Source organism: Protopterus annectens, chromosome 4.part1 (genome assembly GCF_019279795.1).
Source record: "Protopterus annectens isolate FY-2018-M chromosome 4.part1, PAN1.0, whole genome shotgun sequence".
NCBI classification, from domain to species: Eukaryota; Metazoa; Chordata; order Ceratodontiformes; family Protopteridae; genus Protopterus; species Protopterus annectens.
In genome coordinates, this window is record NC_056734.1 from 381,829,531 (window position 1) to 381,845,971 (window position 16,441).

The window sequence follows — 16,441 nt, forward strand, 5'->3', positions numbered from 1 at the left end:
ATCATGGAGCCAACAGAAATCCGTTAACAGTGCAACTGAAGCAGATATTTCTAATCGTCCATGTAGGAATGATGGCATTCAGTTCAGTATACCAAATTTAATTACCTACAGCTTGTGTAAAAGAAGGGAAGTGAAAAACAGATAGTGGAACTCAATATTTATATTCATATTATTGAAAATAGAGATTAGTACAGATTTCTTTATAACATTAAGTGGGAGTATAAAAAGAGAAATGACAGAATTTGCTAAAAGGAAGATCAAAATGTAAAATCCTATATGCAAACTCACATTTTACATTGCATGAGATACTAAAAAAATGCTTGCTTTTGGGATGCCAAATAAAAGTTGCCCTAGTCTTTTCAATAACTGTCATGAGATCTTCCACATCTATTAAAGTTTCCACCTACTTAGGTACATGGGACCTTTGTAAGACAAATCATCCAAAGCACAGCACGTTTAGACAGCAGCACTTAATTCATGCTGCAATACAGTAGCAGTACTGAAGCATGAATCCAAGGAGCTGTTATGGGGATAGATATCGCAGCTTTCTGATCTAGACATCAAAGGAAAGTATATTACATGTATAGATACTGACATGCATTTATCCTTATCCTTTCAAGTTACACAGACTTAGTGTACTTTTATATGAGAAGTGGCTTGGATGTTAACCTCTGTACAAGTATTGCCTATTTTGACAACTCTCTAAGGCTTCCATTTCCATTCAGCAGTTGCTAAAATGGAGTTATCTCTGTGATCATAAGACAGGTTGTTTCTTGGTCAAATAGCAAAAAAAAAAAAAAAAAAAATTTGACGGAAAGCTGCACCTACTTCAGATTGGTAAACCCGTAAAGTCTAACAGACGTGTCAAAAATATTGGGTTATTTTCACTTATTTATTTTTGTTGTTACATCTCACTAACAAAGTTTAATCAACAAATTTGCTGACTTACTTGAAAGACGCTTTGTTAACCACTAAACAAACTAGTTGAAAGGCTTTAGGATTATAAAAACCAGAATGAAAGGCTGCAAAATATGGATAAAATTATAACATGAACAAGTTCAAAACTCCCTGGGCCAATAATAAAAATGGATTTGTTGTTACACATGTTAAATTTGGAATGGGAGACACAGACAGACACACACACACACACACACACACACACACACACACACACACACACACACACACACACACACACACACACACACACAAACAATGGTCATGTTTTATATATTTTTTTAATTAATTTAAGTGAGTTAACCTGGGTAAAGCACTGATACAGAAGGACCCATTTTGGGCTCAGCCAGAGAACAGATAATTCACATCCAGACTTTACAATCTTGATGAAGAAAAAAACAGTTACACAATAAACTGTAAGATCTACTACAGAAGTAATCTGACACTGTTTACATCTTTAAGAAGAATATTAGAAGGCAAGTTGTTAAGCAATTTAATTAATCATTAATAATTTTAAGTTGCTAGGCAATTTAGAATACTACAGCTCTTACTAAACTGGGAAAAAGGGGGAAGAGAGTGGTGTAAAAAGCTGATATGTACAATTTTTACAAACTGTATATTGTTTTGCAGTACTAGTACAGAAACCAACTAATGAATAAATTGTTTACTGTGGATATAGAAATGTAATACTATTTTATATATAAGATATTCGGTACGTACGTATTATCGCAACCAGATTTTGCGATGTAGTGTACTTTCCTTTAGAAAATACAGTGTATTAGGGAAGGGTAGTGTGTTTAAAAGTATGCGGGGATATTGGTGGTTTTTTTTTTATGTTTCTATGGGTAAATTTTTTGGATAGGTGCGTAGTGTGCTGAAAACATTGAGCGTTATGTTGGTACATATATTTATACGCGAACTTTGAAGGTGCTTTCCATTTCAGAGCTGTCGTCCGAAGGAGATGGTCGCATAGGACTTATCGAAGGATTTTACCGATTTTGGCTGTCGTTGGAAGGTGTTCGTATCGGAAGGAGTTATTGAAGGATTTGGGGATCGTTCAAAGTGCTTTTCCTTTTGGATGTATCGTTGGAAGGTGGTGTTCATTTTGGAGCTATCGAAGGAGTTGGGAAACTATCGCTGGAACTTCATTTGTGGTTTTTTGGATATATCGTTGGGACAATCGGTGTTTTTGGACTTTGGGAGCTATCGTTTGAACTTCGTTTGGTTAAAAAGGATTTTTGGATTTATCGTTGGGGCAGTCAATGGTATTTTTTAATTTGGACTTATCAAAGGACTTTGGGAGCTATTATTGGAACTTAGTTTGGTTGCAAAAGATGGTATTTTTAAGCTATCGTTGGGGTTATCGAAGGAGCTTTTGATTTGGGATTTATCGTTGGATGTGTTACACATGTGGAGATTTATTTTTCAGCTGTATAAAAAAGAAGAAAATGGAGACAAGGTAAGTGATTGAGAAAAAGTATTTAATGGTTAAACTGTATTTATTAAATGGTACATATACAATTTAATATAAGTAAATTCATAGTACTGCTTGGCTTCTTTCTTGGTTGTAATGTATATTCCGTATATCTGAATGTCATTCATTTTCATAGCTGTTAGGGCTCTACTGTTTAATATTGTTAATTGTGGATTCTTCAGTTGAGTGTTGTTATATTGGTTGTCAGTGTAGATAGTTCAGAAGATGTGGATTGTTCACTGGGTGTTGTTTTGTTTTTTACTGTTGAGAGCTTAGAAGTAGTTGGCTGGTTAATTGGTGTGGTACTTGTTGGTATGGATTTTCTGTTTTTTTGTGGAGGAAAGTTGTTAGCGATGGCTTTTAATAGTTCTTCAAAGCAGTCTTTTGAATGTGATAGCTGTGTTTCACACCATATATATTCAACAAGATAGGAATGTAGATGGTGATGTGCAGTTCTTCACTGTTTCTTGTTTCTCCACTTTACAGTGCCCCACATTCTTTCTATATGTTGTGTATGCACTCCAGTGTCAGGGTCAACAAAATTGTAGCTGTGATTAACTTTGTCATGGCTGAAGCCAGCTTTTTCTAGTTGTTTTGTTTGGTATGCTTTCCAGGAGTCTGAGTATATAATGCTACCTTCTTTGATGTTTTTTTGTATTTGGTCAAACAATGTAGAGGCAGTTCTATCAGGCACTTTTACTACAAATGTTTATTTCATTTCCCTACAGATCCCTCCAAAAATCCACTGTTGAGGTAGGATACGACCACTGTTATTTTTCAGCCGAGTAAATAAACTTTCGTCGATTTCCACTATATGCCCTGGCTCTCCAATCATTTTCTTCTCTTGTTTTTCCAACTCCATGGTACATACATCCCTTAAATAATTACTCCAGTCGATAACTGTTTTGTCAGCCATATCCAATTCTTCACGGCATAAATTAATGCTAGTTAACTGCTTACACCAACAGTATATAAAATGTACAGCAGTTATAAAAGAAATTCTACTTCCTTCAAAAAAGTTACCTTCCCGAACTCCTATATGCTGGTAGCATTTGGCAGAGTTGCATTTCCAAAATATTTGTTTTCCATAGTATAATTTCATTTCATGTCCTGAACTGAATTCCTTAAAATTGTGTATAATTCCATAATAATTCCATACTGTTGAAATAACTGAATTGCCTCCTTATCTGTCTTAGGTAAATCCCATAATCGCATTTTTCACAAAACTATGACTACAAAAATCTACTTAGACGGTTAATAACTATATGCCGTTTCAATAACCTGTTGACTAGAGCTTTGACAACTTTTGTATAGCACGAGAAATGGAACACATAGAGAGATGCTTTACTGACATGCGTAAATAGCGGTAAAAAGGGGTCAAGCTATTTTAAAATGTTCTTTTCTCTGTGTTTTCAAGTTTAAATAGTACTATAAATTAAAACTTTTATAGAAAAGATGTTACTTAGTTTTAATACTGTTAATTCCGTTTATTTAAGGAAAACACAAGTGAATACTTTTAGCTTGAAATTCTGGTTGCGATAATACGTAAGTACCAGAAATTCAGATGTATGCTGTACAAATGAAATACTTGTATTGGGGATCTTCAAGAAGATAGGCTGTAAATGTTTTTATGGTTTTATCTAATCCTCTCATTCTTACTCCATTTGGGAAGAAAGCTATCTGTAATAATGTCCTACAACCCAGCTTGATTATGTCCTACCTCTAACTGCTTGTGTTTCCAATAATCTCTAAGCTTCACAATCCCTCTCAAACAAAATCTCTTCATTCCCATTCCATACCTGTGTTCCCATGAAATGAACAGCACTGTGAAACACTCAGATGTGCCAAATGGCTCTTTACAAAGGAGTAATCTGACTTACTCCGACTCTGATCCACTAAACACACTACAGTGAATGTGCACCCCCCCCCCCCCCAATGAGTAGCACACTAAACATTTGATAGACTCCCATACTAACACTGGTAACAGGCCAGCAATGGCCAAATTATGGTTATACCTAGAACATCTTTGTATTTCACAGAGCAGGCCTCTTCCATCCCTAAACCCAAACTATGGGATTCACTCCGAGCTGATACTCACAACATCACAAAATACACACTGTTCTGGATCCACCTAATTGCCTTCCTATATAAAAGGTCTGCAATCAAAACCAGACATAAACTCAGCCATCCAATGATCCAGCTGCCTGTCTCACTTTACCTGGCACCAACTATGTACTTCTGATCTACCTTTTTTTCTTCCATTCTTCTCTGCTTACCCTAATGCTACTCAACCCTTACTACAGACACTTCACTCTCTCTCTAATTACTCTTGCATCAACTTTATATCAATTCTCTTACACAAAAAAACCCTCAAATTATAATGCACAGTCTATACTTGCACACAATAATCAACTTTATATTTTATTTACTTAATATGCACACTACTTGTTCATTATACTCAGTGCATGCTTTTAGACTACTGTTGAACTTTTATGCAGTTTTGTCTTGTATTACTGATTTGTATGTGCTAGCACCTGAGCTGTGAATGAAATGGGTCTTTTGTGCATCAGCCCACTACCCTAAACTAACAAACATAAGTAAATAAATACAGTCTTTGCAAGAAGAAAGTAATTTTTTTTTATAAAAGGTAGAAGAATATTTCCATAATTTGTAGCTCCAACAACATTAAGGGCAACAGGCTGTCCAGAACATAAATCTACATTTATTTTAAATATTAAAACACACCAGTAAGTGCTTTCGTCGTCCAATTATGACTTCATCAAAAAAAAAAAAAAAAAAAAACACTACAAATCCAAACTTAAATACTTATGAATTAAACCATACAAGTCACCCCCCTCCACACAGATTCTATACAGATTCCACTTACATTTTTCAAAAGATAGGAGTATTTTACACACATTGGATGACAAAAGTGCTTAATGGTGTGTTTTAATACTTAAAATAAATATGGATTTCTGTTCTGGACAGGCTGTCACCCTTTATGTTTTTGGAGCTTTAGTTTGTGCTGGTTTCCTGGATTTTGGTTCCATAATTTGTAGATTAATACTTAGAAGGTGAGATCACTGCAGTGGAGCTTATTGTTGGGTATTTGAAGAAAAGGATCATTACTGGAAGATTATATGAAGGAGTCATCCTGAGAGAACAGAATGTACTGCTGTTTTAGAAGCTTGTGGAGCACTTGGCCAAACAGAAGCTTGCTTTACTACAGGGGTGGGGGTGCTATATACTTAAGTATGTAAGCAGTGGGCTGACGAGCAGCCACGCTTTTCTTTGACATTTTGGCTGTTATAAAAAGAGGATATTCTACATGAATCATACCTATGACAATAGCACAATGGCTCAGGCAACAGAAAGTAGAAAAAGTTTTTGCCAAGCTTAGGGAGCCTATCACAAGGAAAATAACCAGAGATTCTGTAGACATATTAGAGAAAGTTCAGAAATTTGCATAAAACAGAAAAATGTAGAAATCAAGAAAACATACAAATGGAAATGCTTACAGAAGAATTAAATATGACAAGATTAGAGGTAGATGAGGCTCAATTACTAACAGAACGAGAGGAGATGAGATAAAATGGTGATGTATAACCAAATCTACAGGAAAGTCCCTAGGAATAGATGGTATTGCTGTGGAAGTTTGGAAGCTAGGAGGAAAAAATGATAAAGATCTAGAAGGTTTTGTTTAGCAGTATTTTAATAGAAGGAGAAATACCAACATCCTGGAAGACAACAGTGGTAGCTGTAATACCTAAAGAGGGTATAGCTCCATCATATCTACTTTCATAAAGGCCCATTCCAATTCTAAAAAAAACATGATTATAAAGTGCTTAAGTCTATAATGGCTAAAAGAATGACAAAGGTAATGACAAAATTGATATACATAGATCAATGTGGTTTTGTGAAGGGTAAACATTTAACAACATTAACAGAACAATGATGAGCCAGAAGGAAGCAGACTGTATGCAAATATCACTGTTGTTGGTGGGTCTTGATGCAAAGAAAGCATTTGATAGAGTAAGTTGGGATTTTATGAGTAGGGCAATGGAAGCATTTGCATTCCCTGACAAAATTATAAAGTTGATGAGGAGGGTATAGGAGGGATTGGAAGGAAAAATTAAAGTGGAGGGGTTCGTCTGTGATAAGTTCTACATGAGCAGAGAAACCAGGCAAGAGTGTCCTCTTTCCCCTGTTATATTTAGAACCACTCTCAAAGAAAATAAGGGACTCAGAAATTCAAGGATATAATTGGTATGGTAATCAAGAAAAGTTGGTTTTAGTTGCAGATTATATTTTATTTTATTTATATATATTACATTATTTTGTACCTGATAAAACCAGAAAAAGGACATTTCAGTGTTGTGCAACATTTTGAGATAGTTTCAAGTCTTTTTAAGATGCAAAATTAATGAAGATAAACAAAGGAAATAGCTGTAAACTATGGACCCAGACACAAATTGGTTCAGCAGTACCCATATATATGGAGACATGATAAAACAAAGTAATTAGGAGTACGGGTTAAAATGATTCTGTTAAGGCAGCTAATGATATGTTGGATGAAACGAAATACAATTTAATACAAAAATTGTGATATTGAAAGTTCTCTTTTATGGATATGGATAGCAAGATACAAGCAGTGAAAATATTGTTAGTGCCTTTAGTCTTATACACAGGTCAGACATATTTTTATCAACCAGAGGAGAAGTGGATAGCAATTAATAAAGAGTTGAAGGATTTTATCTGGGAGTGGCAAGAGACAAGTGGGATACGTTGATCCTTCCAACAGAACAAGGTGGTTTGGGATTACCTGATTTGAAGGGGTATTTCAGAGCTACACAGTTAAGACTCCTACATATAGCACAAGTAGAAAGCTGTAATTCAAAGTGGAAAGGGATGATGGTGAAACAGGGGGAAATTCAAAAAATAAGGAGAAATTCTATTTTTTGGAGGCAATAACCATACAGAATGCTATATTCATAACGTAGCAGAAAGTATTGCAAGAACTAAGTCAAAATAGGAATGGAGAAATGAGATTCATCCATACAGAATAGACAAAATGGGGATGGAATTTACTGGAGAAAACTGCCAAAGGAACCAAGGTATGGGGAGCAAATAATTAGAGAGGGAAAGATAATAGAATGGAAAGAAGCCAAGAATTTTTTGGACTGCAGGCTAGAGATTGCCTTACCTATCAAGGACTGATATCAGACAATAGGCAAAGAGAAGCAAAAAGGGAGAAAAACTAGCACTGGGTAAAGTTTTTAGTAGAATCTAGAACAGAAGCTGCTTTTTTAAAAGGGATAAAATAGGGTATATAAAATACTGCATTATAACTTTAGAAATTAATCATAGCAGGATAGAAAGGATTGGAAAGAGATACTGGATAAGTAATTAACAAAGAAATAATGGAAGGATATATATATGGCTCCAAAATATGCAACAAAGTCTAGAAGATTTGCTTAGAAATGTTTGCATAGGTATTTTTATACCCCGAGCAGACTCCATTTTTTTTTTCAAGTAGACTGCAAATGTTGGAGATGTGATGGGTAAGAAAATGGTCATTTGGAACATATTTTATGGAAGTGTAATGAGTTGGCAGACTTGAAAAATTCCCTGCCGACTACTCTGTCATAATTACTGGGTTAGCAAATTGGTGTAACTAAGAAAACTATTTTTTTGAGCTGTGATACTGAATCAGAATTGCCTAGACATAGTAAGGCCTTGCTGAGTCTAATTCTGGTTGCTGCCAAAAAAAAGCAATTACTAGAAAACTGCAATCAAAGTCTAAACCAACTGTAGTAGAATTGCTGAATATAGTAACAGACATAAAAGAACTGGAAGTAGTTTCTTTAGAAAAGGATAGGAGCAAATTACGTAGAAATGGGAATTGTGGGAACAGTACATGCAGAATAATGTTTTTGAGGAGGAATAAGGTTAAGAGAACGCAGGAAGTGAATGAGCTATGGAATATTTGATGAACAATGGCTGCATAGGTTATAAGTGATGTATAATGGTTGAAACTGAAAATATGTCATATAGTTTGTTTTAAGTCATAATTCAATAAAGATGTTTCCTGTTAAAAAAGGATAACTTTGAGAATGACTATTCTTGCTTTGAAGGAAAAGAAATGTACTATCATCCATGAGCAACAGAGTAGTTTATTGACTGTTTTAGTAAGTTGAATGCAATAGGAGAAAGTTAGACTTTCGCCAAGCCAAAGCCCTTTCTACTTGAAGAATGGGATTGTTTCAGATGTTTGGTTGTAGTTATCCTTAATGTGTCAGGTTGTATGGCTTGAATTTAGTTCCAGAGATCATGGCCTTGGTTTTATGGTTGCTGAGAAAGATTGTCCACTCAAGTTGTATTTATCTATACTGTATTGACTGGGTTAGTTCCAGTACCCAAACAGCCTTTATTCATGGAAGAACTGAGACACCATACATGCTAAATATGGGAATTCTGGCTAAGGAATTGGGGGAAAATCCCCTAATCTCTTTGATAAGTGCCATGGCATCCTTTAAATCCACTTGGCTACAACCAACTCAGGCAGATTGGACCTCACTTTAACATCTCATCCAAAGAACAGAATACTCAGGAGTATAGCACCCACCTTATCTTGGACTCTAGTGTCAGCACTGGAAAAGTAATCCAATTACCTTGTATAGGAATAGAAACCATAAACCTCTGATCTTCCAGCATCAAAGGCAAGTGTGTTACCTGTCAAGCCACTTAGACTACTTTTTAATTTCAGTGTGTGAGGAGCTGGACCTATAGATGACCCTGTCAATAGCATACATAATTACTGGCAGATGGAAAAGGTCAAATGGGAAGTTAACACAGTTGGGAAAGAGCAGTGCAAAAAGTACAGAACCTTGGACAGCTCCTTTGTTCACTAGCATAGAATACAAAGTGGTGAATTTAATTTAACCTCTAAAGTGTCTGTCTGGTTGGAACACTGGCATGGCTTTAGGCTGCTTCCAGTCAAAAGAAGAGTGGTGTTGAGTAGTCAACTAATTTGTATGTTTAAGTCAATAAAAAAAACTGAGTGGGTTAAGTTCCTTTTATCCACTGGGCAGTGTTACCAAGGCATCCAATCCAAAAGTCTACTATCATGAAAGTGGGGTATATTTTTGAATATACTCTGTACACTGGTAAACAAGTTGGAGATAATATTTTTCCAGATTATTTGTCTAGTACAGTGAGTATGTAAGCAGGACGAAAGTTAGCTGAAATTTAGTATTTTGTGGTACTGGGTAAGGGTCTGATAGCTTTTCTACATGGAAGACAGGTTACTATGGAGTATTCAAAGGTTAAATGTAAAATGCATGTGGGTGGTAATGAGACATTTGCAGGAATTTAGAAATCAAGGTTTCAGGGAATCAGACTCCACTGGTCTATCGACTGGTATTTTTTCAAGAAGCTCTCTGAAACTTTACCATTTAAGGTAGTGGATGTTTTCATCTATTAACCAGTTAAGTCTATCTTCTATATTTTTTTTGCATTTGCACCCAAGATCTGAGTCACAGTGGCAAAGGCAAATGAAATGCACACTGAGTGTTAAGAGCAGCCAATCAACAAATATATTTTGACAGGTAGAATGAAACTGAAGACGACAGAGAATCAATAAAGATACAGGAAGAACATGCAAGCTTCACCTAGCCAATGACCAGAGGTTAGGAATGAACCCTGGATCCTGAAGCTATGCAATAAACATATTAACCACTGAGACACAGTTCTGAATTTACTGAGGTTTCAAAATAAAGACTGGGGTTCACTGTAATAGGCATTTGTTATCAGCCCTGGGGCTTCTGTCCAAGTATTCCTTAAACCTGCTTTTCCCTGTATTTCACTCTTTATACACAAGTTTGTCACTGTTCTAACATCATCCATAATTATGTTTGTTTAAAGCACTAATGTGGATAATTAAATGTAGTCCAAGGAATTCTGTTCCACATATGCCAGCCTCTTTCTGTTTCCTGGAGTAAGGTTGCTTCTGTATTTTATAGGATTTCAAAAGTAAGTATCTAGTGCCATTTATTTTATAAAAATGATGGCCAGTAACATTAGTCATTACTATGACAAGAAATTTATGCATATAGCTGCTATCCCACCTTCATATTTAATGTGCTAATCTTACCTCTTGGTTGGCAGCAATCAGCTGTTCCTCTAGTGCAGACGCTCTCTCTAATGCAACTCGTAAACGTTCTCGAACCTAGGGAAGAAGCATAAAATGTAATTTGCAATGTATGTATTTTTATTTATCGGAAATTGACAATGCATTGCAAAAGACTACCATAAACTTCATGGCAAATGTAACTCTTGTATCAAATTTCTTATAAATTTACACTTCCAAAAACTAAGAAAAGCAGAAAACGAATTATCAGTGTAGTTCAGTCACCTGTTAGCTTTACTCTGCAAATTTATTGCAGTAAATGCTAAAATTAAACAGAAGGCATGTTAGTTCAAATAAGCACTCTTCTCAGGTATACAATATTACAACACAATTAAAGTTAAAATAAATATAAAACATGCTTTTTAATCTATAAATTGTAAAGTTTTGACATAAACACTGTAAGGTCTCTCAGCAAAAACAAACCAATAATGCAAGTCACAACCATTTGCATAGTCCCCTGTTGCTATTGTAAAGCAAAATCACTATTTAGTTTTATTTTTAATAACCTGGATGGTTCAACTTGGTAAAGACCTCTTAAAATGCAGGAAGAAAAGATCTAAATCAAATTGCACAATTTATAAACGTTTAGATCAATGTTACATTTTTAAAAGAGGCAATAGTGTCAGAGAAGTTTGTGAAAAATGCTGGTAAGATTATAACTATACAACAGGTCACAAGGAGCAATCAGTAAAGTAATAACGCCAATGATTGTGACAATCATATGCTACTCTCAGTAAACAGCATGTGATTTACAAATAAACATGCAGAAATATGACAAATCAAGAGGTTATACAGAAAAACATGCTATGAAATGACTTCAAAAGAAGCTATGAACAATATGACCAGTAATGTGAAAAGGAAACAGTCTCCATGACAAACTCAATAAAATCAATGAAAGAACTGGAAAATAGTACAGTTGCAACTACACTTCAAAACATGAAACACTGGGTATATACAGCTACAGTAAATTTACATTAGCCAAGCAGTTTCTACTACAAAATTAAATACGAATCTATTGATAAGCTTAGATTTCAACAGCCATTTTCTCATTGATTATGCACTTTGTAAGTAATAAAGAGAAGCTGACATCCCCCAGTCACAGTCCGGCATAAAACATGCATGACTGCACTTTGCTGGTCAAACAGTGTAGTGATGGGATACAGTACTAAGTAGTAAGTCAGGCATCAGAAATATCCTCAACATCTTTCACATGACAAAATGCAGTAATTCCCACCATACCATTTGCGTTTCACTTTACCCAATTCTTCGTTTTTGGAAACTGGAGTGAAGTGAAGGTTAGCAGTTCTGATCTGAATGTCAATCTGCTGCACAACATACACACGCTCACATTCATACACACACACGCACGCACTCATACACACACTTAGGAGTGTTTTCAAACACTGTCACTCCATCTCCTGGCATGCCTTTAAGATATCAGAAGAAACCAGAGAGTTATAGGATGGACATGCAGATACCTCACTCTACTTATAATGAAGCACCTTTGATCCTGGACAGACAGGCCATGCAGAAAGCTATGGCAAAGCTTCTTCCCTTATAAAGTACAGTTTTGTACCTACCATAAATGTAGATGTCCGAGAGGAATGCATCTGCAGTCCTAACAAATGGGTTGTCCTGTCGTCAGGCAGCCCTCGGTCGGCCGGATTCCAAAGTCTGGGTCTGGCTTCGCTGGTGTGCTCCTTCACCCGACGTCATAGCTGCAGTAATTGGGGTATAAAGGCATCAGCCGACGCCATTTTCCTCAGTGTTTCTTGCCCCAGATGCCAGGTGCCCTCCTGGAAGGCTAAATTTGGATAAATGCCAATGATTCCAAATAATATAAAGTAAACATCAAAATAAGCATGTATGTACATATATACAAACAAATACACCATAATAGATCCCCCCCAAGCTAGCTGGAGGCTGGCAAATACCCTAGGAGTACCTCAGAGGGAAGGAGGTGACTGCAGATGCATTCCTCTCGGACATCTACATTTATGGTAGGTACAAAACTGTACTATGTCCTTCAAGGATGCATCTGCAGTCTTAACAAATGGGTAGAATACCATAGCTAAGCAAGGGGAGGAGGAAAAGTAGTGATTATGGTGTAGCTAGGATCCCTTGCAAAACAGCAGTGGCAAAACCTGCTCGGGATCTAGAGTATAAAGGCAAATTGTAATGCTTGGCAAATGTATGCACGGAGGTCCAAGTAGCAGCCTCTATAATGTCCTTGGTAGCCACTCCCCGTAAGAAAGCTGTAGTAGTGGCTGTAGCTCTCGTGGAGTGAGGCCTGATGTTTTCTGGAGTTTTCTTTCCATGATAGGAGTAACAAAATCTGATGGAATTTCCTATCCATTTGGAGATTGTCTGTTTTGAAATTGGTTTTCCTTCCTTTCCTGTGGCATATGCCACCAGTAGCTGGTCAGTTTTTCTATTGGATTTAGTCCTGTCCAGATAGTAGCGTAACTGCCTGTGCACATCCAAGGTATGTAAAAGCCTTTCTCCCCTGTTCTGTGGATTTGGGAAGAACGTGGGTAGGTGAATAGCCTGGTTTAGTGACACTCTGGATACCACCTTAGGCATAAATGTAGGATCTGTTCTCATAGACACTCTATCTTGATGGAAGATCAGGAAGGGTTGTACTGCCATTAGTGCCTGTAGTTCAGAGACCCTTCTAGCTGAGGTTATTGCCAGTAGAAAGCAGTCTTCCATGACAAGTATTGTAGTTCTGCTGTTGCTGCTGGTTCAAGGAGGAAGAGTTAATTTCTCTAGCACAAAATTCAAGTCCCATGCTGGCACTGGTGGTTTCCTGGGAGGTTTCACATTTTTAATTCCTCTCAGAAATTGCCTGAGCAGGGGATGAGAGAAGACAGGAGGATCCAAGCTATACTGTGCTGAAATAGCTGAAGCATGTATCTTGATGGAAGAGTAGGACAGGCCTGTGTGGAAGAGCTCTGCCAAGTACTCCAGGATGTTGGCCATGTTTACTAGAGTCACATCTTCCCCCTTTGCAGTACTCCAAATGAAATATCTTTTCCATTTTTCAGCATAATTCTTTCTTGTTGAAGGCCTGTGTGCCTCCAGGATTATGTCTTTAACCCTTTGGGATAAGTTTGGGTTAATTACTGTCATGTAATTTTCCAGGCAGTTAGCTGCAGAGTTTTCAGGTTTGGATGCAGTATTTTGTAATTGCTCTGTGTTAACAATAATGGGGTCAGGGGTAATGTCCATATTTGTTCTCGAGACATGCTCCTCAGCAATGGATACCAATGTTGTCTTGGCCAGTCTGGAGCTATCAGAATGATTCTGGGATGGTCCCCTTTGATCTTCAGAAGCACTTTGTGCATCAAAGGAAGTGGTGGGAATGCGTATGCTGTCAGGCTTTTCCGACTGAAAGAAAGGGAGTCCACCTTCCAAGCAAGTGGGTGGTGCGTCCTGGTGCAGAATTTCTTTAGCTGGTGATTGACCGGAGATGCAAACAAGTCTATTTGAGGCAATCCCCATTTCTTTGTGATGGCTTTGAAGATGTCCGGGTGAAGCATCCATTTGTGGGCATCTGTGGTTGTTCTGCTTAATATGTCTGCTAGAATGTTTTCTTTTCCTGGCACAAAGATTGCTTGTAACTGAATGTTGTAGGTCAGGGCCACATCCCATAGGTGTAGTGCCAGCTGGCATAGAGGATATGAATGTGTGCCCCCCTGTTTGTTGATGTACCACATAACTGTGGTGTTGTCTGTCCTTACCAGCAACTGACCTTCTTGGAGAAATGGTCGGAATGACTGGATTGCCATTTTTACCGCCAGCATTTCCTTTAGATTTATGTGTAGGCACAGCTGTTCTTGAGTCCATAAGCCTTGTATGCACTTGTCCTGCATGTGTGCTCCCCAACCGAGGTCTGAGGCATCTGTCGTGATGGTTTGACTTGGTTGGCTGTTGCTGAAGGGTAGTCCTGGGTTTGACTGACAAGCATGAGCCCACCATAGGAACTCTTGTTTCAGGCATGGAATTATTGGGATTTTGGTTTCTAGGCTGTGCTTGTGCTGGGACCACAAATTCCTTAGGTACCATTGAAGTTTTCTCATGTGCAGCCTGGCACGAGGAACCAGGATTATGCAGGATGCCATGAATCCCAGGGCTTGCAGTATTTTTCTTGCAGTTAGGTGGTTCTGTTTGATTAATGCCAAGAAGTAGAGTGGTAGTTGTTTTTTCTTTTCTGCAGTTAGGAATGCCATTTGTTTTGATGTGTCCAGCTCTGCACCCAGAAAGGTTATTCTTTGGGATGGAGTCAGTCTTGACTTTTTTATATTGACTGTATATCCCAAGGCTTGTAGCAGGTAAATGACTCTTTGTAGGTCCTCTGCTAGTTTGTTTTTGTTGTCCGCTTGTATCAGGCAGTCATCCAGGTATGGATAAATTTGGATTCCCTGTAGCCTGCAATGAGCAATTACTGATGCCAGGCATTTCGTGAACACTCTGGGCGCAGTAGATAAGCCAAAAGGCAATGCGGAGAATTGATAATGCTCTGATCCTGCAAGAAATCTGAGGTATCTTCTGCAAATTGGTCTTATGGGGATCGCAGGTATGCCTCCTTGAGATTTAGAGTTACCAGCCAAGACTCCTTGCCCAGCATGGGAAGAAGTTGCTGTAGGGTCAGCATTTTGAATTTTGGAACAATAAGGAATGTGTTTAAAGCGGACAGGTCTAGAATGGGTCTCCATTTGTTTTCTTTTCTTGGAACCAGGAAGAGTCTGGAGTAAAATCCTTTTCCTTGCTCCATAGGTGGTACTCTTTCCACAGCTCTCATTCTTAATAGCTGAGATATTTGTTTTAGAGCTTCTGTCCTTTGAGAAGGTGGTAGGTTTGGCATTCCTCTCTTCCCTGGTAGAGTATGGAAATGGAACCTGTAGCCTTGGTCTATAGTTTGTAAAATCCATTTTTCTTGTTATGCAGTGCCAGTTTTTTGAGAATAATGTTAGTTTTCCGCCTAAAGGTGCTTCTAGTTGTTCCCTGGAAGGCGGTGTCACTGCTAAGTCACTGTGATTGAGCTGTTGCTGTGGTGGTGGCTGAGTGTGAACCTCGTTGGTTGTTACCTTGCCATTGGCGTCCCCTGTAGGTACCTCTGGATTGGTTTCTGCCTCTTGGACGCCTATACCTGCCCCTCTGGGACTTAGAGGAATCTGGAAAGGACCAATGTTTGGAAGGCCAGTTCCGGCTAAACCTTGGAGGTTGAACTTGTAAAAAATCTTTCACCGTTTGTACAGATTTTGCCTTCTCTTCCATCTTTTTTAGTACCTGTTGAGCAGGGGAACCAAATAAATTGACCTTGTCCATGGGAGCATCCAAGAGCTTTGATTTGACCTGGTCTGGTAATGCTTGTTCTTTCAACCATGCATGTCTCCTGATAACTGTGCCAGTCATGGCTGATCTAAAGGAAGCCTCCAGTGCATCATAGCCACATTTTAAAGAATGGTTACTAACCTGCTGTATGTTATGTACCATTTCCTGAACATATTTCTTATCTAAGGATTCTTCAGAGGAAAGCTTAGCAGGAGCCGGAGGTAAAGAATCAGGAGCAGTGCAAGCATCATTAAATGCATCATCTACAACAGAAAGGACTGGAGGAATAGCCAAAGGCCTATGTTGTGGCAAATGTAGAAAGGTTCTAAGCCTTTTTCTGGAGTCTGAAAAATCTTGGCCTTGCCACTGGAATTGTTCTCTCATAGCATGCAATGTTTCCCCAAAGGAAAATTCCTCAGGCGGAGAGGCTGAAGGAATGGACTCTTCAGCATCAGAGTCTTCATAAGGAGAATAAGGAGCCTCAG

At 37.8% G+C, this 16,441-nt stretch overlaps 1 protein-coding gene across 1 annotated transcript in view; it reads right to left on the reverse strand.

The window, feature by feature from the left end:
• Window positions 1-16,441, reverse strand: part of PPFIA4 (PTPRF interacting protein alpha 4) — a 1,641,692-nt gene that overhangs the window by 567,422 nt on the left and 1,057,829 nt on the right. The window contains exon 5 of the mRNA XM_044070202.1: window positions 10,584-10,658. Within this exon, the coding sequence (XP_043926137.1) occupies window positions 10,584-10,658 (75 nt within the window). The remainder of the gene's footprint in view (window positions 1-10,583; window positions 10,659-16,441) is intronic.